General features: G+C 41.9%; 3 protein-coding genes across 3 annotated transcripts in view; 1 reads left to right on the top strand and 2 right to left on the bottom strand.

Moving 5' to 3' along the window:
• KIAA0586 overlaps positions 1-5,239 on the bottom strand; it is a gene marked incomplete at its 5' end in the record, with an annotated part of 93,395 nt that extends 88,156 nt beyond the window's left edge. The window contains 4 exons of the mRNA XM_080912825.1: positions 734-803; positions 1,895-1,964; positions 3,432-3,505; positions 5,044-5,239. Coding sequence (XP_080768951.1) covers positions 734-803; positions 1,895-1,964; positions 3,432-3,505; positions 5,044-5,239 — 410 coding nt within the window. The remainder of the gene's footprint in view (positions 1-733; positions 804-1,894; positions 1,965-3,431; positions 3,506-5,043) is intronic.
• Positions 5,240-6,390: 1,151 nt separating this feature from the next.
• TIMM9 (translocase of inner mitochondrial membrane 9) lies at positions 6,391-17,235 on the top strand. Its single transcript, XM_080921273.1, has 5 exons — positions 6,391-6,512; positions 10,998-11,083; positions 14,092-14,156; positions 14,879-14,974; positions 16,749-17,235. Exons 3-5 carry the CDS (start codon positions 14,118-14,120, stop codon positions 16,881-16,883), a joined length of 270 nt encoding a protein of 89 aa, XP_080777399.1. The 5' UTR covers positions 6,391-6,512; positions 10,998-11,083; positions 14,092-14,117; the 3' UTR covers positions 16,884-17,235.
• On the bottom strand, positions 16,947-26,383 carry TOMM20L (translocase of outer mitochondrial membrane 20 like; the record flags this gene model as incomplete). The annotated part of the gene is made up of 5 exons (XM_080912771.1): positions 16,947-16,994; positions 18,240-18,382; positions 22,605-22,686; positions 26,079-26,122; positions 26,251-26,383. 5 exons carry the CDS (start codon positions 26,381-26,383, stop codon positions 16,947-16,949), a joined length of 450 nt encoding a protein of 149 aa, XP_080768897.1.
• Between the last annotated feature and the right edge of the window lie 497 nt (positions 26,384-26,880).

Here is a 26,880-nt window from a genome sequence, read left to right as displayed (position 1 = left end):
TTAAGAGTCCAGTTCCAGAGGATCTCTCATGACACTCTGGCTTCCTCACACTGGACTGTTTCCCCCACCTCACAAGGCCATTCTGCTAGCTGCCCCACTTTATAACAGACAGTTTGCCTCTGCCAAACGCCATCTATGTGAAGTCACGAAGCTCTTCTGGTTGAAAACACAAAAGCACTGGGCTCACAGCTAATGTCAAGCTTTTCTTTCTGAACTCTCAACCTTCTACACAAGTCACTACTTCCTCCTCTGGAGCGATACAGTCGGTGCCTTTTCAACAAACTGTCTTTATAGCACTTGTTGATCTCTCCCATTATTAATTCCTTTTGAGGTGCAGCAGAGCCAGGCTGGGTAAGTAGGCAGCCCATGGCTTACTTGACTGGAGGGTGCAATAATTCACCAAATGCAATGCTTTTCCTATTCCAGCTCCAGTTACTCTGGCCTGCGTCCATTAGATACAAGGGCTGTCCTAACAACTAGCGTGAAGAAGACAGCAGGGCAGAGGGCAGTAGAACCTGCATTAATTAGGCTGCATTCACACTCCTAGTGTGAGGGTGCCAAGTGCTCTGCCACCGAGCTACTCCCCAGCCTTACAAGTTGCTATGGTTAGTTTTAAAACATTACCATGTTTTCTAAATCATTGTGTATGGATCTTTTAACACATGCTAATGTACTATTTCCTGCTAATTTAAGGTAGCATAGCACAACAAGGATGTCTGTAAATGAAACTTACTTTTGCTTTAAAACAGTTCTCAGAGCATCTTTCTGTCCCATGGCGTACTGAGAAATAAAGATGTCATTTGCTGCAAAATTCAGATACAAAAATATATTTCAGATTCTGAAGAACAAAAGAGCTAAGACTGGGGGCTAGGAATGTAGTTCAGGGTAGAACACTTGCTTAGAATGTATGAGGTCCTAGGTTTAAACCCTGCTACTTTTTAAACAGATCAAGAATGAATGAACTTTGATTTGCAGTTTGCAGTTCACATCTAGCACTCAGCATGCAGAAACACAAAGTTCCCTGCAACAATGAGGCTAGCCTGGTTTACTGCAGCAAGTTCTAGATCAGCCAGGGCCAGAACAATAAAACAAACATCCCAAACCAAACCTTTGCAATGAATTTATAATAGCAAAATGCCTTTTACAGATTTCAAATTCTATTGGGAACCTAATTTGGAAGAAAACTAAAATTAAAACAATAGGAGCCCAGGATATAGACAATAGATTTACTGAGCATGTAGGGGCCCTGGATTTGATGCCTAGTACAAAATAAATACTATTAAGCTACTGAATGAATAAACCAATTCTGGACTAGAAAGATGGTTCAGCAGTTAAGAGCACTCACTGTTCTTACAGAGAACCTGGGTTCAATTCCCAGCAACCATATGGTGACTCACAACCATCTGTAACTTCAGTCCCAAGTGATCTGACCCCCTCTTCTGTCCTTTTTGGGCACTGCACGAGTGTTGCGTACAGAGGTACAGGCAGGCAAAATAAATAAACCAGGATAAATTTTAAAAAGAGCTAATTCTATCCTTACAAAGAAAATACTGGCACACACTACAATATGGATAAGCTTAAACTCATTATGTAGATTAAAATAGCCACAAAGGTTAAACACTGTATGATGCCACTGACATGAGGTACCCAAGGTCAAAGTCACAGAAGCAAGAGTGAGGAGTTAGAGGGCACAGAGCTCAGTGGGGGGATGTTAATGTTCTGGAGGTGAATGATAGTGACCCTTGCACAGTGTCAATGTACTTGATGCCACATGATGTCAAGGTCAATGTCACAAAACTGTGCATTTAAAACTGATGAAACATAACTTTTTCTGTATATTTTAATTCAGCATTGTCAAGCTCATTATTAAGCTGAGTCAACTGTATTAATTTACCTTTTTGTGCGTTGTTCTCTTCTGTTTTTTTCAAAGGTAACCTCTGAACTATAGCACCTTTAGAAATATCCTTTGGGTATAAAAGTAAAGAGTAAGATTAAATGAGTTTAAATTACCACTAATAGAGTAACATTCCTAGCCATTTGACCCCTGTGATCTAGGAAGGCAAGACTGCACATTTTATCTACTTCATTCCCAATACTAGACCTTTCACAGGGACTCTGAGGCCACTTGAGGATTCCTCAATTATTGAGCCATGTGAAAGCAGAATAGTGGGAAATAACGAGAAAGTGAACAAGCACACAGAAGTGGAACAAGAGACTGCCTCCAATCCACACTTAGTTGCTCCAGCTTAATGTGCTACTCTGACTCAATGTGAGTCAAATGCAAGGAAGATACTGTGGACCTTTAGTACCGCAACCTAACCCCAGCTTTCCTAGTCACTGAGCTCACACACTGCTTTACACAGTTGTGCTGTGCAGGTCACATCTACTCTTCAAGTTTCCTGCTCTTGAGTGTGAGCCTAGAACTCATCACTGAAACTCCACACTGAGACACCTGAACTCTTTTTTTTTTTTAAAGATTTATTTATGTTATGAATGGATACAGTGTATATTCAGACACACCAAAGTGAACTCAGGACCTCTGGAAGAGCAGCCCGTGCTCTTAACCACTGAGCCATCTCTCCCATCCGACACTTGAGCTCTTAAGGCACTAGGCAGACTCCACACTGCTCTACTGCCCTTCCTCTGCTAAACATAAAAGGGAAGGATAAGAACAGGGCTGGGGAGATGTCTCGCTATTAAAGTACTAGCCCCACATACACAGAGACCAGGGTTTGGGTCTCCAGAACCAAAGTTAATGCTGAAAGAATGTGTCAGCCTGCCTGTAACTCCAGCCCTGAAAGGCTAAGGCACGAGACCCCCAGAGGCAGGTGGTCAGACTAGCCACGGCAGTGTGCTCTGGGACTAAGACACCCTAACTGAAGTAAGGAGAAAGGCAATGGAGGATGCTTCCTGACAGCAACCTCAGGCCATTTCATGTACACACCCCCGACCCCTCCGTACACAAACGTGAACACACATACACACGCTGTGTACACACATGAAAATGGAAAAAAAAATTAACGAAGTTAAGATGATGACGGGTGTTAATTTACAAACACCAAGATTAATACGGCAGACATATGTCATGTCCCACACTCTTTGAGTCATGGTCTATAAAACATTTCTGGAGCTGACGGGATGGTTCAACAGAGGAAGAAACCTGCTGCCAAGCTTGATGAGTCAAACTTGATTGCTGGGACCCAAGTAATGGGAGAGAATTTGAAGGCTGTCTTCTGACCTTCGCACACAAAAATGGCCTGCACCTGCCCACACACATTCCTACATGTACACAAACCAAACAGATAAAAATAAAATGAGCAAAGGACAAAACATTCCCCATCATACACGATACCTAAACGAAACACAATATGTTAACAAAATATAACTTTAACAATCTGGATATTGATATGACTTGGAATTCTTTTACTTACACTTTTATTGAATGCAGGGAGATTTTCTGACAGAGGCTGGTAATACTGTCTAGCAGAAGTTACATCCAATGAACCTAAGAAAAGAAAAGAGTCACTGAGAGCTATGTTGTGGTTTTTTTCTCCAGGGACTGAACCTAAGGCCCCTCCCATTCGAAGCCCTAGCACTGAGCCTCAGGTCCAATCCAAGCAGCTTTTAAATCAAAATCTGGACCCTTAGAAACCGTGTAGGCATGATACAAGAATATAAAATCTCCATATTAACATAAAAACCAAATGTGAAGATACTTTCCTATAAGAGAAACTGAGAAAATATACTTAAATACAGTTTAATGAAAGACTTTCTCTAAGTTTGAAGCTAACCTACAGAGTAAATTTTAGGCCAGAGGTACAGAATGTGATCCTCTCTTAATAAAATAAAAAGAGGGGCTGGAAATATGGTTCAGGGGTTAAGAGCACTAACTGCTCTTCCAGAGGTCCTGAGTTCAATTCCCAGCAACAGTCTGGGATGCTCACAACCATCTGTAATGGGATCTGATGGTGTGTCTGAAGACAGCCACAGCGTACTCATATAAATAAATAAATCTTTAAAAAATAAGATGTTTTTTAAAAGAAAATTTTCAGTGGCTGGAAAGATGGCAAAGCAGGTAAAAGTGCTTGCTGCTCTTGTCAAGGACTGGAGTTTGGTACCTCCAACATACAGTTCACAATCACCTGTTAAGTCTAGCTCTAGGTAGATTTAGCTACTCTGGCCTCCATGGGCACCTGAACTCATTCCCAGACACCCCGCACATTGACACACTTGAAAATGATAGTTTTGAAAATCCTAAAAGATATTTTATTCAATGCAGAAAAAATACAAGATTCACCAGAACAAACTTTGCATATAGCCAAGCATGGTAGTGTATACCTTTAATCCAAAAAGGAGGCAGATTTCTGTGAGTTCAAGGGCAGCCTGGTCTACATAGCAAGTTCAAAGTCAGCCAGGACAACTAAAACTTTGTCTCAAAAGCAAAAAACACCAGATAAGACTTTGACTTAAGAGATGGCCTACTATAGTGTACCTCCAAAATGCAACAAGCATATTGCTGTTCTTGCACATACATTCATTAATATGATCCTTAAAATAATCGATACAATTTCACAGCTCTAAACAGGACATATGAATTGTAAATACAAACGACACAAAAGACTGAAGGCGTGCATTTTTCTTACACCAGAGTGAATAGCACTCTCCAAAAACAAGGGAGAGCACTTGGTAAAGAGTAAGCAGATTATACAAGCTCACTGTGTCCATCATGGGTATGAACAAAAACAGGATACACAGACCATGCCAAGAACAAGCTCAAGAGGAAATACTCAAGTTTCATTCATTCTACATGCTGAAACCCTTTGTAGACTGTCTGGTTATTTCCCCAGGAAGCCAAGTTACTTTTCAAACAGCTGTACAAACCAGACCCGTATCTTACAGTTGAGAATGTAAACATTTGAGTCCTCTAAATTGGGGGAATGCACAACCCAAAACAGAGACAGAAATAAAAACTAACGACTCACTAAAAAAAAAAAAAAAAAAAAGTAAATTGGGTGGGAAACTGAAACATTTGGAATCACATACCACATAACGTTCCATTTGAGCTGGAACTCGTTCCAACAACAAGACGTCTATTTTCAGACAGTGCTGGAGGTACACGGGGCAGCTCATCTTCCACCACAGCCAATGTATCCCTTCGGTTTGGAGAAACAACCTCTGGTCTCCTCGCTGGCATTTTAAGCCTTTTCCCCCTTTCCAGGCTAAACTCAACGTTTTTCATATGGTTAGTCACAAAACAAGTCCTCCGGTTCTTAACAGAGGAAATTCTAGCTTCACAGTTAAGGACACAGTTTCACCTATTTGAGTGCCAGAAAAAGAAGCAACGGTGAAAGTAAATTTGAAAAAAATACCTGAATTCTAAAAATAATTATGAAGCAGTCATTAATTACGAAAGTCTGTAGACAAAATACCCACAAAGCTGTAAATTTCAATTTTGACATTTAATCCAGTACTAAATACAAGAATGTCTTCATCCCACTGGGTCTGTTAATGCACCAAGGCAATATATTTGGAAGGAATTATGCCAAGAGCAAAAAGAAAAGAAGAAGAAGCAGCAGCCACGGGAACCGTTCTAAAAACGCACTCCTCCAAACCTTGGGCTGTAGCTGAAAACCCCAACAGACGTGGAGGCGGGGTTAAGATTTGTTGCAAAGACCCAGCCGAGCAGGTAACGTTAAAATCCGGTTTTTAAAACATCACCCTCATAAGAGTTTAATAGTTTTCTTTCTACGAGTCCAGACACAATTTTGGACACCTCAACTTAGTCTTCAGGGTCTCCGCAGCGGCTGGCGAACGCGCCGTCTTACATTCAATACGATAACTGCTTCTGTTGCTCGCGGGTCTACACCATCTTCCCCGAAAGCCCGCCCTTGAGCGTCAGCACGCAAGCGAGCAAGAATCCACCCCCTTCAGCCGGAAAGGGAGTGTTCTGGTACTCTTGTATTCGTGTCCGGGTGGAAACAAACTCCCAACATAAAAGACTTCAAGGAGATGTGACTCTTTTTTTTATTTTAAAGGAAGCATATTGCGTTTATCTTTTGATACAGTACTAAGTATTTCTAGAGGACTTACGAATTCTCGACCAGCTCATAAACACTTTTGCTTATCAAAGGTTATTTACACTGTAGTAACTGCAGACCGTTAGAAACCTTGGCTTAAGCATATTAGGCTTTCCAGGTATTTCAACAGATTCCGTTGCCGTGGAAAACAAAGTGAAAACTGCAGAGAGAACTGACTAACAGATAATCACAAAAGTTAATTCTTAGCTGATTTTAGAATTTACTTGGGCACTTGTTTTTCTTCCTACATTCTCCCACGTGGTGACGAATCTGCGACAAAGGGTCTAAAGCCACGTTTGACATCACTGCTCCCACGTGTTCTCCGCTATCCAGCGGCGCGGCGACCTCTCGGTACTGACTCTCCAAGCTCAGACTCTACCAGCACCGCAGCGCTTCATCCTGGTTCTGGTGTCAGATGCGAGATCCTGTGGCTAAGTATGGTCCCCTTCCTCTGCTCTCATAATCCCGGGTTCGCGGGCACTGGGGTGACAGCCTTCATTTCGGAAAGGTAGCAGGCAGGTACCCCGGGGAGAGCCGCCGCATGCACGCGGGTTATGGGGCTGCGCAACCGGCAGCGCAGCGGGAAGCCAGACGTGCCCCGGAGGCCTTGTCACCAGAGGGTAGAAACCCGAGGCCCCGAGACACCGCCCACCCGGGACCTGAGGGCCCCGGGGCTCGCTTTGGGTCAACAAGGTAGCCAGCCACTCGGTGACCTTGAGCTGTCAGACCGGAGCCCCTTTACTGAAAATCTGGACTTCCTCGGCTCTTACCCTGTAGAGCACAAGGGCTCGCACTTTCCCATACTGGAGAACGCACTGCTTCGATCTTTCTCGTTACACCTTGCTAGAAGCTTTTAAAATAGATTTTAAAATTAAAATAGATTAAGCAAGGTAAAACAACGTAAGATATAAACCTAAGTAACAAGTTTTATCTCTTATATCTCAGCTATTTACGTTCCTACCAGCCTAGGGTAAAAATGGCACCTTAAAGCCTCGCCTTTGGACAGCCTGTTACTTTGTTGTTGTTGCTACTTGATTAGTTCTGGAATTAATCATTTTTATATCTGTTACATTTTCTCCTTTGATGTCCCTCAGATTTATGTGTTGGTTCACGATTTGTTGTGTAAAAATGTACTAAAAGACCGAATGTGTTATAGTTTCAAGAGACCTTAGGTATGAATTAACTTCAATACCTCTATATAACACTTAGATAAGAAAATAAAAAGTTGACCTTTCCCCTCTAATTTCAAAACGCTGAACAGCTGCAAGGGCCATCAGTAAATGAACTGAGTAAATAACTTGTTATGGAATGTCAGACCTGGGCTGCCCCTCCAGCAGTCTGGTTCTCACCTTCCTTGAGGCTCGACTTTGAATGGGGGAAACAATAGGAATTCGTTTTTTCTAGTTAGCTCTGGTTAACACTGAGTTCATTAAGAGTTGCCTGTTAACACTGGGTATAGTGGCAGCCTTCAATCCCAACATTTCAAGGACAGAAACCTATCTACAAAGAGTTCCCAGACATCCAGGGCTACACAGCAAAACCCTGTCTCAAAAAACAAAACAACAACAAAGAAACCTTGTCTGGTAACCCCACAACCTAACTAAACCTTCGAAGAATCTAAAGGGTCAGTGAAAGATAATAAAATAATAAAACAATAAAAGTTCTATTAAGTATTCAACTCTCAAAATAGACACTGACTTATAGCTTTTGAACAGAAAATAGTTTAGGGGATTATTGTTTTGTTAACATTTTAAACTGTTTCCCCATCCTTCCCCCTCTCACCCTTCTCTGATACATCTACAGATATATTTTCTTTCACTGAAGCTTTTGCAAATAAGCTTCAGGCATCATGACCTTGAGACCTAGTTGTTCAGCCTGTATCTCCTGAAGGACGTTACAGTCTGGAAAGATTATTACACTTAAGATGACATTTAGATTTTCCTAATTATCTAAAAACTGCCTTCATTATTAGAATAGTGGCCTGCTGCCTTAAGTCATTAAAAGGCCAGTCCCACCTCTAGAGGTGATCTGTCTGTCTCTTTTTCCCTCCTCCTCTGCTGAGAGCCTGAAATTCAGAATGAATGCCTCTCCCAGGTGCTGGGATTAAAGATATGAGCTGCCACCACACTTGGCAGGACCCATTTTCTTTACAAACCCGTAGTCCAGAAGGGAACTGTATTGGCTTTCTCTTCAAGGAGTGGTTGCTCCCCAAAAGAAAACTCTTTGCTGATTGGGGGTGTAGTTTAGGGTGACACATTGCACTTAATTACAATGATGGGCATCTCACTATGCATCAGTTACCCACTCTGTGTAGCATTTTTAATGTTATAAAGATGTGTGTGTGTGTATCTCATGATTGCCTGGTGCTTGAGGAGACCAGAGGAGAGTCAAGAGTCCCTTGGAACTGCTACCACTGGTTGTAAGCTCTGTGGGTACTAGAAACCAACTTGTTGCAAGAACAATAAGTACCCTTTTGTTGTTTTGTTTATTTGGAGGGTTGTTTGTTTTTCCAAGACAGTTTCTTTGTGTAGCTCTGGCTGTCCTGGAACTAGCTCTGTAGACCAGACTTGCCTCAGGCTCAGAGATCTGCCTGCCTCTGCCTCCAGAGTGTTGGGATTAAAGGTGTCCACCACCACTGCCTGGCTACAAGTACTCTTGTCATAAGCATCTCTCTAGCTCCTCGGTTATTCTACACTATGGATTTTCCTAATTATTCCTTTGTGACCAGAAAAGGCCATATTTTTAGAGCAGAATGCCACTAAAGTAATGGTGTATGCCCTAGAGCCTCACAGCTGGGGATTCTGCCCAGAGGCAGCAGCTACCTTGTGTAATGCTGGATTGATCCATTCAATCAGGGTGGTAACTGCCTTATCTTACCAATGGGAAGGGACAAGACCCCTCATAAATCACCTGTAGAGGTGCTTGAAGACAGTGGGTATTTCTTGTTTCCTAGCGTGACCCTTACTTTTATCCATTCAAGCGCTTTGACGGAACTGCAAGTTTGTGAGTCAGAACCAGTTATGCAGAGACTTGGAACAATTGTAGTAGCTAAGACTGTTATAAGAATCACCTATTATAAATTAAATTTTAAGTCTTACTAAGATTTAGTTTCAGAGTTGGTACACATGGACATATTTTTATACAAGGAAATAGATGTTGCTCCTCTCCCTACCACACCCTTACTAATTACGTTAATTTTTGTTGTTTGTTTTGTTTTTCTGTGTAGCCCTGGCTGTCCTGGTACTCAATCTGTAGACCAGTCTGGCCTCAAACTCAGAGATCCAAGTGCCTCTGCCTCCCGAGTGCTAAAGTCCAGAATACTTTAGTCCTGAGGACTCAAGGTGTGCACCACCTGGTTTGTTAGTTACTTTTCAAGATTAAATTTCTGGAAATTGTGAGACGAAGAAACAAATTTCAGGGTGCCTAGTCACTCTTAATCTTCTTAAAAAAAATGGGGGATTTATGAATGTTTGTTGCAGTTTTCCTCTTACACAGCTCCCAAATAATTGAAACAGGACTATTAAATTTATTTAGCAAACTTTAAAGGCACAACTGAGCAGTATTACTCTATTTTAATCTTCTAAACTAATCTGGCTACCTCCAGTCTGAGTCCCTGTGGTGTTTGCATTTGAGTACTGAACTGGCTGTCTGGGCAACAGGTGTCTTCTCATGGTGTCTCCTGAACTCTCCTCTTGGCAAATCATCCTTTTTCTCTTTTTCCCTCCTTCCCTGGCTGGGAGGAAGTCCAGCCCTATTCTCTCCCCTGATCAATCATTTACTAATCAACTTTTATACTGACCTGTCAGGGAATAATTGAGGAGCGATATTTTACAGCCAGATATAGGAATACAGAAGTCAACATTTGAACAATAAAAGGATAATCTTTATACTGTACAATAACATGCCTACAAAATTAATTTAGGGAGAAACGAGGTACATTAGAGAAGAAATTACAAGCTGGCCATGGAGGTCCATACATGTACTCGGCACTAGTGAATATCTCAAGTTCCAGTCCAGCTGAACTACTTAGAAAATTCTAGGACACATGAGACCTTGTGTCTCAAAACACATAACATAGTTTATAGACATACTTAATAAATATGAAGCTACAGTAAAAAAATCATAAGAGTTTATAACACTTGTATATTTGGAGAATATTGTTATATAAGTAATATTTGAAATAATAGCTTTTATTAGTCATATCATACAGCTGTTAAAATATAATGTGGAAAATCCTGGAATTTAAAGGCTGTATGCCTCCAGTGGTCCTGAGTTCTAGTTAATCTGAAAGTGACCTTATGTAAATTTGATGCTTAAACTATTCATCTTTCTTAAAGTTATCAGAAGAATCACAAAAAAAAACTTTTTAAAAGATATTCTTTTAAAAAATATGCTAGTGAACTATAAATTCTAGACTATATAAACTAATTTCCCTTAGTAAAATGGCAACTTGGTGTAACTTGGTGATGGAACATTTGCCTCGCATACCCAGTGCTCTGATTTGACTCCTATACCCACAAGGGAAAGCCTGGTTTATCCTGTCATTGATTTGGGATTCATAAAAACGAAGAGCCTTTAAAGTGAGTTAGCTGCAGCGTGTACGGTATACCTTTAGTTCCAGCATTCACATACTTGAGGGAGGGAACCGCCTCCAGAGCTGTCCTCCTGCTTTCATGTACCCTAAGGTAATGAAGGGAGGCATACCAGACTATCTCTTAAAGCCATGTAGTAGCTGAGCGGGTAAAGGTGCTTACTGCACTAGGATCTGAGGCAAGCAGGTCTCTGAGTACAGGGCCAGCCTGGTCTCCATAAAGAGACTGTTAAAAAAAAACAAAACCAAACAAAAATTATAGGCCAAAATAAAATAGGTTTCATTAAAAGGGCCTTCATCAGTCATATTATAATGCATTTGATTTTCAGGTAAGAAATCCAGTCTCACTGAAGACAAGCCAAAGGCGGAGCAGTTGCTTTTCCAGAGCAGAAAGGAAGCTGATGCATCAGAAAAGGTTTGCACTGATGAAGTCTACCTTTACTCTGAATTTTGTGTACTTCTCTGAGATCTTGGTTAGCCACAAAAGGAGCCCTGCTCTTTAGTCATTCGCAGACCTAAGTGATAGCTGCCCATTCTATCAGATTGCAGAGGGATAATCAGAAAGTAACCATTTTAATACTTGCCTTTTCGATAACAAGCATTTGATGTGATCTCTGGAAACCAGGATCAAATAAAAGAATAACCTGGGCTGGAGCAATGGCTCAGTGGTTTAGAGCACATGCTACACTTCCAAAGGACTGAAGTTCAATTCTCAGTACTGGTGTCAGGCAACTCAGAAGAGCCTGTAACTCCAGCTCCAGGAGAGTCTTACCCTCCTCTTGCTACTGTAGAAACTTACACCCAGATACACACAGAAAGGAGACTTAAAGGATCTGAAGAGACATTAAACACACCATTTAGTTGGGCATGGTAGAACACACCTATGATCCTGGCACTTGAAGTATGGGCAGAAGGATGAGGAGTCCAAAGTCATTCTTGGCTAAAAGAATAAGTTGGAGGCCAGCCTGGGCTACGTGAGACTGATTGTCACCTGTAGTAGATATAGGTGAGGGGTGTGAAAAAATCTGGACATTCCAGTGTATTAATTCCTGTATCTTGCCATGCAACCTCTAAAAAAAGTCAAGAATTTCAACCTAAAGAAGCACAAGGTTAGATGTAAGGAGAAGAACCAGATTTTGGCATTATCACAAGTTTCTAAGGACCTCTGTGCAAAGAAATGAGATACATGATTTTCAGTGTGAACTGTGGATACCTGGTTTGCAGTGTGTTCCGGAGTGTAATGAGCCTTCAGTGGGCAGTGTCCATATCAGCAAGTATGTTTTATTCTTACATTTTAAAATTCCCATTGAACAGTAGCTTTTACTGTTTAATTCTATGCAAGTGATATTACTAAATCTTAGACCTTTTCAGGATGTTTCTCTATGTAACTTAAAAAAAAAAATCTGTGTGTACATATATGTTTGCCATATGTATGTAACTGTCCTTGGCAGCCAGAAGAGGGTATCAGACCCTCTGGAGCCGGAGTTAGAAGTGACCAGGAGCTACCTCGTAGCATGGGTTGTCTGGAAGAGCAGCAAGCACTCTTATCTTGTGAGCATTTCTCTGCCTTCTTATTCAGAGATTATTAAAGGCTTGCTCACGTGGACTGTGATATTAGAGATCATTCATGCCCTTTCCCCTACTTTGCAGAAGAGTAACATCTTACAAAACTAGACTACAGATACAGGTACTGATATCTAGTCAATACTCAGTACATTTCTATCTCATGGGTCTCTCATTGCTCCTCTACCTCCTTCCTCCCATAGCAACTATACTATGTTCTGTATTCATGTAACTCTGTTTTTGAAGAATGTTTTAGCCAGGGATGTTATATACACTTTTAATCCCAGAACTTGAAGTCAGAAGTAGGAGGACCTGTGAGTTTGGGGACAGCCTGCTCTGTATAGTGAGTTCTATACACTATATCCAGTCAGCACTACATAGTGATGCCCTGTCTCCAAAAAAGAAACAAAACAGTGTTTCACAAATAGAATCATACAATATGTAATCTTTTAGGATTTTTCCACTGTATTGATTATTGGTTACCAGCTATGTGAAAGTTATTTCAATCAAGTAAATTGATTCCTCCCAGTTTAGTCTTCATTTAGCTACGTTAGTCCTTTTGATTAGCATCATCTTACCTATATTAGAAACCTTGCAGGCTGGAGAAATGGCTCAGAGGTTAAGAGCACTGACTGCATCTTAGGGAGAAAAAAGGACCAGACAGTCTGTGAGTGTGTGCATGTGTGTGGTCCATTCATGGTTCTGAGTGGAGATAAGGCTACTGAGTGTGTTTTCTCGGAGGTTGCAGCAATCTGTTCTGACACCTGGACCAGAGTGTGTCAGGAGGGTGACAAACAGAATTTTACCTCCATCAGTCAGGAACAAGTTTATCGTATACTATATGATTTAATCAAAATAAGAATCCTGGGACTGTAGAGATGGTTGGCAGTTAAGAGCACCTGCAACTCTTGCAGAGGATCCAGGTTCAACTCCAGCACTCCAACATGGCAAATTCACAACTGTCCATAACTGTCCTATTTAGTGTCAGTTTTATATAAGAATGCATAACTTGGGACTACAGAGATGGCTCACCAGGTAAGAGCACTGCCTGCTCTTCCAGAGGACGCAGGTTCGATTCTTCGCACTCACATGATGGCTCATAATCTCTGTTACTCCTGTTCTGGGTTTGAGTCCTAGCACTCACATGGCAGCTCATAGCTGTATAGAACTCTGGTCCAGGGGATTGGCAACAGAGCCTCCATGGGCACTGTGTGAACATGGTACACAGGCATACATTCAGACAAACTCATAAAAGTAAGTTTCAAAGAATATATAACTTCTCTAACTTTGAAAACTCTGAATATCTTTCATGAGCCAGTATTGATTTAATCATAAATAGGATTTGTTAAAAGTAGATGGTCGTTTGTCAACAATTGCTAGAACCTTTGTTTTATGTAGAGTAGTAACACAGATTAGAGTTAAATTGACAACTAATGGGACAGTTATGAAAACTTAGGAAGAGCTTAAGAATTTTCTTGGTTTCCCTTAAATCCCTCCTAAGAAAGGGACTTTAATAAGTAAGTATCATTGCAGGACTGTAGGACACTGTCTTAGTATTGGAGATTTGATTAAGACAAAGCCTGTGAATACCAAGCTAGCATTAGAAGATAAATTATTGTGGTAGTGAGTAGTGGTAGTGCAGGCCTTCAATCCCAGTACTCATGACGCAGAGCTCTTGAGTTTGAGACCAGGTTATTCTACAGAACAAGTTCCAGGACAGCCAGGGCAACATAGAGAAACCCTGTCCCAATAAGAAAAATAAAAAGAAAAGAACTGTTGTCATTAAAATCTATGAGATTATATATGGATGGCTTAAAAATATGTTTATAAGCTGACTTTTTTTTTTTACTTTGAAATAAGGTGACTAATAAACATACTGAAAGAATATGGCTGCACAGATACCAGAATCTGACCAGATAAAACAGGTAAGATTTTATAGTCAGAGGAAAAGGATCTTATCCAGGTATGGTGGCACACGCCAGAAGGCAGAGGCCAGTCAATATCTGAGTTGAGTGCTAGCCTGGTCTACATAGTTCCAGGACAGCCAGGACTATGTGGAAACATTGTCTCAAAGGGCACTAGGGGTGGGTTAAAGAAAACACTGCATGATAAATGTGAGGCTGTGATCCCATAGTTTAAACATTTATAATTCCATTTCCAAAAATGAGTAATGCCTGCATGTAGTGCAGGTCTGTAGTCCCAGCATTTAGAAAGCCCATAGAGAAAGATTATATTAGCCTGAGCTATATGGTTGTGGGTAAAATTATAAGTTAAATATTTATTCAATAAGAGTGTAGCATTTATTTCCCAAAATGGTATTTAAAAACATTAAAAAGTGTATGTTTATTTTGCATTTGAGGCCAAATCTTGTGTTGCTCAGGTGAGTTTCTAAACTTGTAACCTCCTGTGGTCCTGCACTTCTGCCTCTTACATGGCCAGGGCATCAGGCATCACTCCACTGTGGACAGCAGTTGAGAAAAGTACAACTAGGAAGGAAGACTGTGTACACTGAAGATCCTTAAGTCAGCAAACACTCACATGGAGGAGGGGAAGAAAGGGCTGTGACGGGGTAGTGTGTCTAAGGATTGGTGAGTTTCGAAGCATCTTGGCTGTGCAGCCTGAGTTTTAAAGCACTTCTCATTTATAGTTTAAGGAGTTCCTGGGAACCTACAATAAACTTACAGAAACCTGCTTTTTGGACTGTGTTAAAGACTTCACAACAAGAGAGGTGAAACCTGAAGAGGTATGAAAAGTGTTGCTCACTAAAAAAAAAATTAACCAAATTTGCCATAATTCACAGAGTAAATCCATCCATTGTTCTTTCTGGCTGGGCTGCCATTGGCATGCAATTGCTTAGAGGAACTACAGCAGTCAAGTACCCAAGATGCCAAGATGAATGGTACCAAGTTAAGTTTAACAGTCACACTGCATTAAGGCAGACTGTTTATAGACCAAGTATGCGGCAGCTGAGTTCCGGTTCCAGAGCATATGTTCTTTGGCTTTTCAAGGCAGGGTTTCTTCTCTGTGTAGACCAGGCTGGCCTTTAATTTAGAGATCTGCCTGCCTCTGCTTCCCAAGTGCTGGGATTAAAGGCGTGTGCCACCACCTGGCAACACCGGAGATATTCTTTATCTGCCGTTGTCAGGGTAGTGATGATAAAGAAGCCTGACACTGCTTTTGTCTGGCCCTGAGCAGTTGGATTGGCCTTAGAACTATCTGAGAATGTAGTGCACATGACGCACAGTTGGTGGAAACCCAGTGCTGATCGGCACCCCAACTTCCAGTGTCCATATACAGGTGCTCAGAATGAAAGACTTCTTCCAGAAGAGAAGTCAATAAACATTTATGTCCAGATTTAATTTGCTAGGTAATTTAACATAAAAGGTTTAGGAAAATACTAGGTATGTATTTGTTTTTTAAAGGAACATGTAGCACCGTGCAATTTCATTCTTAGGCTTTGATCATGCAATAATTTTATTTTTAAAAACTATATATTTATCTATACCAATACAATTTACATATTAAATAACTACAGTAGAATGCATTGATGTAATTTTAAGCAGAAAAAAAGGTAAAATTAAGGTTATAAAACTCCTCCCCATAACAAAGAATTTTAGTCACTTTTTCAGCATGGGACAGATGTGCTCACTGAGCGTCTTGTGAGTTCCCGATGTACAGTGGCTGATGTGATTGGAAAGCAAACCTCACCTTTAGCTCCTGCCTTAGAGGATAACACATACCAAAAATCAAGATTCTGACAAGTTAAAACTGGAAGAAAATAGCTTTATTATCTCTATCATGATTGATATGCATCTTTTTGGCCACAATCCATTCTTCCTTATCACCTCTAGTTACCTTCTCTTGGTCTCCTCTTTGCATCTGTGAACTTGATCCACATTTATGCTCATTTATAGATACACAGGTATACGTCATAGGCTAGGATCTACATGTGAGGAAGAACCTGTAAGATTCTTTCTGAGCTTGGGTTGAACCTCAGTTGATTATTAAAAAGGAAAGGTCAAAGATGGGGGAGGTTCAGCATTTGGGAGGCTAGGGCGGAAGATTTTGAAATTCCAGACCGGTCTTGGCTGCCCAAGAGAAAAATTAAAATGTTTTCAATGAAAAAATCCAGAAGCAAGTTTCTCATTAAAAAAGGAACAAACCTTCTACTGGGTATATATGTTTGATTATCTGTCTAAATAAGAAGATAGGATTTTGGGCTTTGAGTTTAGAGAAAATCTACTCCAGATTGAAGTCTATCCAAATCTAGTCTGTCATGAAGGCAGAGCAGAGCACACTATTGGTCCTGGTGCCACAGACCTATAGGGACTTCATAAACTTTAATTCTCATTAGTGGGTGAGAGCACAAACAGTTTAAAGCTATAACATTGCAAGCCAAGGATAGTACTCAATTTATAGATCTATCCAAAGAAAGCACCATTCCCAGTAGTGGCTTCTTCAGAATACAAAATGTTTATTTTTGTGTTGCCTCTTGGATCTTCCTCTTGTATTTCTAGGTTACCTGTTCAGAACATTGCTTACAGAAATATTTAAAAATGACACAGAGAATATCCATGAGATTTCAAGAATATCACATTCAGCAGAATGAAGCCCTGGCAGCCAAAGCGGGACTCCTAGGCCAGCCACGGTAGAGGTCTTGAGGTGTGGACTTGCACTGAACGATGGCCAGCAGCTGTTGCAGTCAGAGGGAGGATTCATCTGTTAGAGAATCCCCGACACACGGCAGGAGCCGTGTACACCATCTGTCATGACCAATGGAACCACCGGAGAACAATCACTTTTCACCAGAAAGAGTCAAAACAGAAGGCCTTCCTGTGCAGTAAAAATGGTAAGATGTGGTGTTGTTGAGGCCTTAAGATTTGTCTGCGTGGTCACCATGATTGCAAAAATAAACCACTGTTCTTTTCTTTGTGACTGTTAATTTTAAAAGCAAATATGTGTCCAATCATGTATGAGATAGAAAAAATTTATTACTAAAAGTAAAATAAGTGAAAATATCATTGAGCAGTTGTTTTTACTGTGCAGAACTGGGTGTGGATGCGCTGAGATGTTTTCAGTCAGGATCATCCTTCAAGTACTTCTTATTCATGCATGTCTGCCTCAAGTTGCTGGTGAATACACAAAACAGTTACTTGCTGATCATTTCAGGGAGTTTTCTTCCTTGCTGCTTTTGTCAGATGAGACACAGCACGCTCTTATCCTAGCTGCATTTCGACATATCGTTAGGGAACCCTTTTGGGGCTAGCTTACATATGGTTCTGACTGGTATGCTCTAGTACAGTCTTACAGTTTGTTTAAAAACTCAGAGGCCAGGTTACTAAGGCTCAACAGCTAAAGGCACTTGGCAGGAAACCTGACAACCTGAGTTCCAATGGCAGCAACCACATGATACAAGGGGAGGACTGACTTCCGCAGGCTGCCTGCGGTCCACACACTAATGCCATGGTGCCCGTGGGCCCCACCACCACCTCCACGCGTCCTCAACACGAATGGTTTTAGTGTAAATGCTTACAGCTAATAAGACCAGTTGGTAAAAGAACCAAAGTTAAATTTGTATATTATGGCTAATAAATACTGGAAAAAATTCAAGCATTTGCAAGAAAATTTAATAGATAAGTACAACTACTCTGTTTTTGTTTGTTTTATAACCAGACTGATTAAAGAAAGAGCTTACAAATAGGCTTTATTTGTTACCAAACTAAAGTCACAATACAACACTGTTTAAATTAAAAACTGTTTCTGTCTTGTCACATTAGTGAGAAGTAACTCTGCTTTAAAATTGCAGTGTTAAAACACATAATAAAGCACACAGTTCCCTACAGTAGAACATGGAGAACAAGATGCTCTTACTCAGTGAAAGAATAGGACCAGAATAGATTTACCTGAGGACGTGGTGGAGGGTCCTCACCCATACCTGCTTCCTGTAATCAAGTCCCCATGGTAATTTACTGTCTATGTTCTACAAGGATAATTAAATACGTGCTCACCTGACAAATAAGGGGAATTTTGTACAATAGCATCTGGAAAACCTCAGGAGGGAGTGTTTTTCTGAAAAACATCAGTAGCTCCTTCGGTTGCCCACACACTAAAAGGGCATTGGTGAGATGTTCAAACCCCATTCCACGCTCCCCTGAAACAGATTGGTTACATTTAAGCCAAAAAAAAAAAAAAAAAAAAATTAAACAATTGCTGTTTTTAATAACTATGTAGGGACTGGAGAGATTGCTCAGTGGTTAGGAGCACTGACTGTTCTAGAGATCCTGAGTTCAATTCCCACCAACCACATAGTGACTCACAACCATCTGTGATGGGATCCGATGCCTTCTCTTCTGGTGTGTCTGAAGACAGCTACAGTGTACTAATATAAATAAAAGAAATAAATCTTTAAAGAAAAATTATGTGGGAGGAGAGGGGCAGAGAAGCCTGGAGTGTGTATGTATGCATGAGTGTAATGTCCATAGAAGCCAAGGTATCGGGTACTCTGGGACTGGAGTTTTAGGTTTTGTTTGTCTGTGCAGTTCGGGTTCCTAAGTGTTGGGATTAAAGATCTATGCCGCCATACACAGCCTTAGAACCTGAGTGACAGGTGGTTGTGAACTATCTGCTGGGAATGCTGGGACGGGAACTGGAGCCTCACAAGCTAATTAGTAGTGCTCTGTCACAGAAGAACAATAGGCACTCTAACTGATAACGCCATCTCTCCAGACCTTACACAAAATGTACTGTCTATAAATTACCAAAAAAGCATCAAGCAAATGCATTATCAACGGGCAGTGGTGGCGCACGCCCTTAGGCCCAGCACTGGGGTAGAGGCAGGTGGATCTCTGAATTCGAGGCCAACTTGGCCTATGGCGTTTGTTTCAGGACAAATAGATCTACGCAAAGAAATCCTGTCTCTAAAAACAAACAGAAATGTCAAGTGCTTATTAAACTAACGACTACTTATGTTGAGTCTAGAGCACAAGTATGAGGAAAACCCTGGGCGCCTTGTGAAGCTGTTGTGTGAGAAACTGAGAGAAAGTATACATTCACTCAACATTTTAGATGTGCACACTTGCTTTAGAAATGTTCTGTTTGGGGCATAGGGAGTAGCAGTGCAAGGTTTTTGAATCTTGTCTGTTTTTATTAATATGAGTTGGCCATTCATGTTTGATTGGTAAAAATATAAGAGGTGAAACATCTGCTACGGTTCATTTTTAACTATTTGTTGTGTGGGTGTTTTGTCTACATTTGTCTGTACACTAAATGCATGAATGGTGCCAACAGAAGTCAGAGAAGGGCTTGTGAGCAACCATGTGGGTGTTAGCAATGGAACCCAGGTCCACTGAAGGAACAGCCAGTGCTCCTACCACTGAGCCATCTCTCCAGCCCTATTTTGATTGAGTGTTTTGAGACAAGGTCGCAGCATGTAGGCTTGGCTGGCCTCACTCCTGCTACTGTGGTTAGATTAAACTTTTAGAAAATAACATGAGGGCTGGAGAGATGGCTCAGTGGTTTAAAGCACTGACTGTTCTTCCAAGGGCACTGAGTTCGATTCCCAGAGACTACATGGTGGCTCAGAACCATCTGTAATGGGATCTGATGTCCTCTTCTGGTGTGTTTGCAAACAGCTACAGTGTACTCACATAAAATAAATAAACCTTAATAAAACCAAACAAAAAAACAAAATAACATGAATAATTCATTCAGATTTGAAAAAATAAGACTTACAACCTACTTTTATGAAAGAAAAAAACCCGTCTGAATTTTTGTACCAATCATCCTTGTTCACCTTTAAACTATTACATAATGGCTCTTAGGGAATAAAATGATAAAAATGTGCAGTCTTGTGCTAGCACCAGAGATACATTGTGTTAACACTGAGAAGTGTACTTAGAGTAGCTTACTGCATGCCTACCTACGCCACCCAGCAGACGCCATCATAGGTGAGTCAGTAACAGAAACGACCTGACTTGTTTTCCCTTTTGACTTACAATTCAAATTTTAATTCCTCACACTTCAACCACAGTTAAAGATGAAAGGTTTTATCCATTTTAATTTTCACAAGGCCAGAAATATCCAGGTTGTTCTTTGTGAATGGCTCACCCCCATGAAGGATTAGGAACCGAACTCAAGTTCTACCACTGAGCCTCACTGTAAGCACATCCACAGCTATCAACACATTTTATGAGCCCCTCTCATACTATTTGAAGAATCCTGTTTAGGAAAACTACATAAAATTATGAATAAAAAAAATGCTCTAGGACTTTGAAGAAATGGAGATATTTAGCATAACTTCCACTAGCTTATGTAGAGTTACTCTTGCCACATCACCATGCCAGTTCTAGATTAGTTAGAGCTAAGCTTTGATTTAAAAAATTTGAAAAATGACTATGTGAAAGCAAAAATTAATAATTTCCTACAATGCTTTTAAGCTAAATAACAATCACGAGCACTGTTACAAGTTGTGTAGACTATTGGTTCCTGGTTGTTTAGGAGGATTTGTTTCTTTTTAAAAGATTTTTTTGTGTGCGTTTTGCCGGCATGTATGTATGTGCATTACAAGCATGCGGAGTATTGGATTCCTGGAACTGGTGTTGTGATGGTTGTTAGCCACACATGGGTGCTGGAAACTAACCCTGAGACCTCGGCCAGAGTAACAAGTGCTCTGAACCATCTCTCTGCCCCTTACTGTTTTTCTAAGTCCTAGAGAATGTTAACCACTTAAATACAAGCTAATACACATGATCTTTTGAGAGGAAAACAAAAGAACACCTTTAATCCTAGATCTCAGAGGGCAGAGACAAGTTCCAGAGAGCAGGCTACAGGGCAGCCAGGACTACACAGAGAAACCCCGTCCCAAAGAAGTAGGGAGAGAGACAGACAGACAGACAGAGAGAAGAGCTGGTCATCCTTAATCCTAGCACTAGAGAGACAGAAGCAGGTAGATCTCCAGACCAGCCTGCAGAGTGAGTTCTAGGACAGCCAGTAATACACAGAAATGAGAGAAAGAGGAGAAAGTTCAGGAAACTGCCAGTTTTATAAAGTACTATTCTTGTAACTGATATATTTATATCCGTTCCAACCTCATTAAAGCTAAATTGTAGTTCATTTGAAAAGTGGCTCTATCTGAAAGCAAAAATCAAGTAAAATGTTAAAATGTATAGTAATTTTAATTGTACATTAATTACAGGAAGGAAGACAGATGGAAAAAGACAGATTTGCCTTCTGGCTGCACACAATAAATAAATGCAATAAGAAATAGTTTTTCAAGTAGAAAACGGGCACTGTGGGACTAAGAAGTGGCTCTGTGCTCACAGCCCTCTGTACCTCCAACTCCGGGAGATCTGATCCCCTCTTCTGGCCTTTGAGGCCAGACCTAGTGCAGGCAGAAAACTGAGCACATAAGTAAATGGAAAAGAAAAAGAAGTGCCGTGTTATGCAGGGAGCTTGCAGACAGACCTTGGGAGAAATACACTTAATGAGTATAATTTGTAATGTTCAACATTATCAGTTTTCCCTTCCCTAAGTCACACCAAATTCTTTTCCCTAACAGTACTTTGCACCAGACAAGACACCGTTGCTACATTCAACATGGGTACAGTGAGGATATCACCTGTTATCACTTTAACAACGTTGTGAAATGCTTCAAGAGTTACATGAACACCAACACAGTTGTGGTCAGAAAGTATAGGCCCCTCTTGGTCCCACTCTAAATTAAACAGTATAATGAACAGCCTTTTTTTTTTTTTTTTTTTTTTTTTTTATCTTTGAAAGTATTTGAAATAGGCCAGAAAAAAAAGCTTAGTTTGATACTTTTTTTTTTTTTTTTTTTTGGAGACAAGGTCCTTGATGTAGCCCCAGCTCACAGTAGACCAGGCTGGCCTTGAACTCAGATCCTCCTGCCTCTGTCTCCCGAATGCTGAGATTAAAGGTGTGTGCCACAGTATCTGGCAGGAAAACTTTCATAATACATTTTAGATTTTTTTTTTTCTTTTTTTTTTTTTGGTATCTCTTGGTAGCCCAGGTTAGCCTCAAATTCACAGGCCTCTCACCTCAGTATCTTGAAGTTTTCGGGTTACAAGTATGTTCTACCGGGCTCAGGATGGGCATAGTAGCACCAAGTCAAAATTCTGAGACATCTTCTTGTGACTGAAGTGAGTCGGTCACCACATTTAGCTATTTATCTGATATTAAATGTTAATGCTTCCTTTTTATTTTCTCTAACTATGTAATACTACAGGCTAGTCTCAGACTCAATCCTTTTGCTTCTGCCTCCCAAATACTAGTTTTATAAATATATGCCATGTCTGGCTAGTCAGTTTTTGAAGAAGACATGATTAAAAACTTACCATAGAATGTTTTATTCTTACCTCTAGCTAAACAAAGTTTTCCCATCTGCACCTCTTGCAAAAAATATTCTTGTAGTTTTTCCTTCTTTACTGGATCCCATAACTAAAAGATTTATAAAATATGTAACAATGAGTGATAAATGTATAAAGTTACTGTCAAAATTAATGCTTATTTTTAAAATACCTCTTAACAAATAAATACGTACATTTAGTAAAAGAAGTACCATGTAGGCTAGGCTGGTGGCACATTCCTGCATTCTCAGCACTCGGGGAACAGGCAGGTGGACAGAGTGTTCTATTGAGAACATTCCAGACTAACCGAGATGATAAAACGAAACCCTACCTCAGTGATAAACAATGTAAAAGACACCTCTGAAAATTGACCTCTAAACACAATGGACGAGAAATGTTTTCTGATTTCTAAAATGCAGTTATAATTATAGGTGACAGGAAGGAAACTCGTCATCAGTTGCCTGAACCACAGTAACCTGCATCTCTATTCTGATAGCTGACCTCAGTATTGATACAGTTCAGGTGGCTTTGTCTGTTGAGGGATCGTTTTCTTGTCTGGGTTAGTGGCAGTGCCTGTTAATTTAGCAGCAGTGACTTTCTGGTCTGTGGGGTCATTTTGTCATTTGCCTGTAATTCTTAGTCAAGAATCAAACATAAAACTTCTGTACGCAAACTCTTTCTCAGAGGGTTGAAGTGCTTGGTTGGGGATAGGGTAGCATGGTGGTTGCTGATTGGTCAGAACACTTTAGTTTGCTGCAGTCTGTTTCAGGAATGCGTGCAAGGCTATACAGATGACGTTATCAAGGATACTGTGCCTAGGGCTGATCTTCCAGGCAAGCCTGAAAGGGACTTCCTTTGATCAAGTCAGATGAACAATCGTGTGATGGCAGGTTTCACTGCGTCCGTGGGAGGGGAGCAAGGAGAAAAGGTTGGAGGCTAGAACCTTATTTTCCCCAAAGTAATCAACAGTGTGCTGTAAACCCTAGTGCTTAGGCTCTTCGCAGACCTACAGAATATGTGGGAGCAGGAATCAGAAGTCAGCACTCCCAGCAAGCTCAGGTGCTCCCTGGGTATCCCAGTCTGAGACTCACTGCTGCAGTTAAGATTTCCTTGGCTATGTCTGACTGTATGTCCAACTGTATGAACCATCTGAGCTGCTTTTGTTTGGCCAATTGATGTGCGATGTGTGTTCTGCATGTTTATGCTTGTGAGTACAAGTGTGCACATGGAGGCCAGAGGACAACCTTAGGTGTCATTCCTTAAGCCACCTACCTTGCTTTTTTTTTTTTTTTTTTTTTTAAGATTTTATGTATGTAAGTACACTGTCACTATCTTCAGACACACCAGAAGAGGGTGTCAGATTCCATTACAGATGGTTGTGAGCCACCATGTGGTTGCTGGGAATTGAACTTAGGACCTCCAGAAGAGCAGACAGTATTCATAACCGCTGAGCCATCTCTACAGCCCTGGTTTGTTTCTTTGTGTTTTTACCCCTTTAAAAAATTGTCCTGGTCAGAAATCCACTGGTTTCTTACTGAGTCCGGAAGCCTCACCATCAGACCAAGCCTCCTCTGGTTCTGTCCTTGGCTCAACGCTATCAGACACTTCTTCATAGCAATCCCCTGCCAGGCTGACTTACTGATCAGGCCTGGCGATCCCCTGCCAGGCTGACTTACTGATCAGGCCTGGCATATCCCCCATTGTGCTCCGCTATACATGTGCAGCACCTTCCGTCCTAAAGGCTTCGAAGACACCACGTCTCACCTTCCACGTCATTCCTGCCTCAGATCAACGACAGCCCCAAAGCCTCATGCAGGAAAAACTGGATTTCCCAAAACAGTCAACCGCACTATTCCATGTATAAACATTTTCAGAGCCTCATCTCTCGGTTATGAGCTGAAATCTATTTCCCCTCTGGGAAGAGTTGCTGCCTGGCACGTTCCCATCTCTACATACACTCCAACACTGTTCTCTTCCGGTGGTCAGTGCATACACAGTATTCATACCTGCCTGCTTGCCCCTGGGAACCCAGCCCAGCATGCCAACAGTTCCAACTAAGTGAACACCCAGCATCAACTGGTAAATGGGGGATGTGCTTTCAGATGACTGAGCATATGGCCCCGGAGCCAGCCTCCCTGGGGCTGAATAGAGGAGCAGTGTTATTCTTTGCCCAGATCTGCTCAGACTGCAGATCTAGGCGCTAAGTAATAAGGCCAGCAAGCTTAACGATAAGTAAACTGAGTAGCCGCTATGCTAATTCCACATTGAGAAGGTTCTCGCTTTCTCCAGGCTCTTGTTACATTTGTTGGCCTTGTCCCCATCTTGCTTTGGGTTACTTATTCCCTGTTATTGCTGCTCTCTGACAGACCTACCTCAGTGCTTCACACATAATAGGACCTTAAGTAGGCACAGGCTGATCACCTGAGAGATGGAAAGGTAACAATTCTCTTGGAGCTCACGTGAGTTAATTCTCTTTAAAAATACCTAATAAGGGAGGACGACTGAAGAGGTGGCTTGTTGGTCAAGAACACCGGCTGCTCGTCCTGAGGATCAAGGTTCAATTCCCGGCATATATGACAGCTCACAACCTTCTTAACTCCACTCCTAGGGGATCATATGCCCTCTTCTGACCCCTAAATGGTACCACATATGATAGACGTGGCAGGGAAAATATCCACACACAATAAAACAAAAAGCAGCTTTTAAAAGTGACTGATATGGGCAGCATACTGGCTCAGCAGGTTAAAAACACTTCCCAGCAAGCCTGACCACCCGAGTTAGACACGTGGCACCAGTGACAAGAGTGAACGGACCTTCTCAGGTTGTCTTCTGACCATCACACACGGGCAATCTTCCTCCTCTGTCTAAAAAATAATGATAAACATAGAAACTCGACTAGCCAATGGCTGGCCTGGGGACCTAGGTTTCTTGTGTGGATATATGGGCAGGTCCAAGTTTCTCCTCTTCTTAGTAAGAAAAATGTGCTTGTTCCTACATTTACTGTACAGATCCCCTTCTCCAATAGTGTTTCGTTTGGCTCAGGCTGACCTTGAACTTGCTCCTGTCTCAGCCCCCCAAGTGCTGATTCTGCAGCTTGAGCCCTGCTTGGACTTAGAATCAAACAATAAGAATAAAAAATTTAATGTGTATGGGTGTTTTGCCAGCATGTATGTCTACAACCATGCCTGCAGCTTCCTGGAAGACAGAAGAGGGCGGCTCGGGACTGGAGTTTGTGGTTGTGAGCTTCCATGTGGGTGCTGGGAATCAGGGAATCAATCCTCTGAAAGAGCAGCCAATCCTCTTGGCCGCTGAGCCATCCCACCAGACCTTCATCCTGCGTCCTTCTCAGACCCACTCTTCCTTTCTTTCCTTCCCCTTTGTTAATGGAAGGTTGAAACTTTATAAAGCAGGTATGTGCCGTACTCCCAGGTCTCTTCTCACTGGGCTTCTAGAAGGCTCCTTGGCGGGTCTGCTGTACTTTACCTGCCTGGTAGGCGCCTGGGACTTGGGCTGTCCAGTTCTTCTCTCTGCAAACACAGGCACGAGCTTGCTGGGAGCGCCAGGTAGCGTGGACCCGGGTGTCCGGGCGTCGACCTGGGAACCGGCCCGGGCTCGGCCTCCCTCCCGCCCGCCCGCAGGCCGCGCTGGTACTCACGATCCCGCAGGCAGCGGCGGAATGCCGGGTCTCGATGCCGCCTCCAATCCAGGTAGACACAGTAGCCCAGCAGGACGATGGCGCTCCCTGCCAAGGCCGCCAGGAGCCCGACGCCAAGGCGGACGCTGGGCATCAGGCTGCCCAGCGAGCGTTGGGCACGGGCCGGCCACGCGTGAGCAAACCCCGGGTCCCGAACCCAGGACCACAGGACTCCGAATTCTGAATTTTCTCCAGCCCAACAAGACCATTTCCTGTGGCCAGGGCATGAGGCGTCCTTAGGTCGCCTGGGTTTCCCTTGTTACTTCACTTGGCCCCAAGTTACCTCAGTCAGAGCTGGCCAGCCTGCTCTTCTGTGTCCCCAAAGCACTCGCGATCCAAGTTCCCCACCCACCATAACTCAGGAGAGGGAAAAGATTCTGAAGCAGTAATAGTATAGGAAAAAGGCAACTTTTGCTGGTGCTTTCCCCTTTATGTTTGCTTTGTTCAGCAAACGCAACAAAAGAATGAACAGATTTTCTCTCAAAGATCATAACCCAGAAAAGACATGTTGGTTTTGTTGTTGTTTTTCAGAGACAGGATTTCTCTGTAGCATTGGCTATCCTGGAACTCGCTCCGTAGACCAGGCTGGCC

This window comes from Micromys minutus (genome assembly GCF_963924665.1).
Source record: "Micromys minutus genome assembly, chromosome: 1".
Classification (NCBI taxonomy): Eukaryota; Metazoa; Chordata; class Mammalia; order Rodentia; family Muridae; genus Micromys; species Micromys minutus.
The sequence above is the reverse complement of the archived record's forward strand: the minus strand, read 5'-3'. Positions and strand labels throughout refer to the sequence as shown.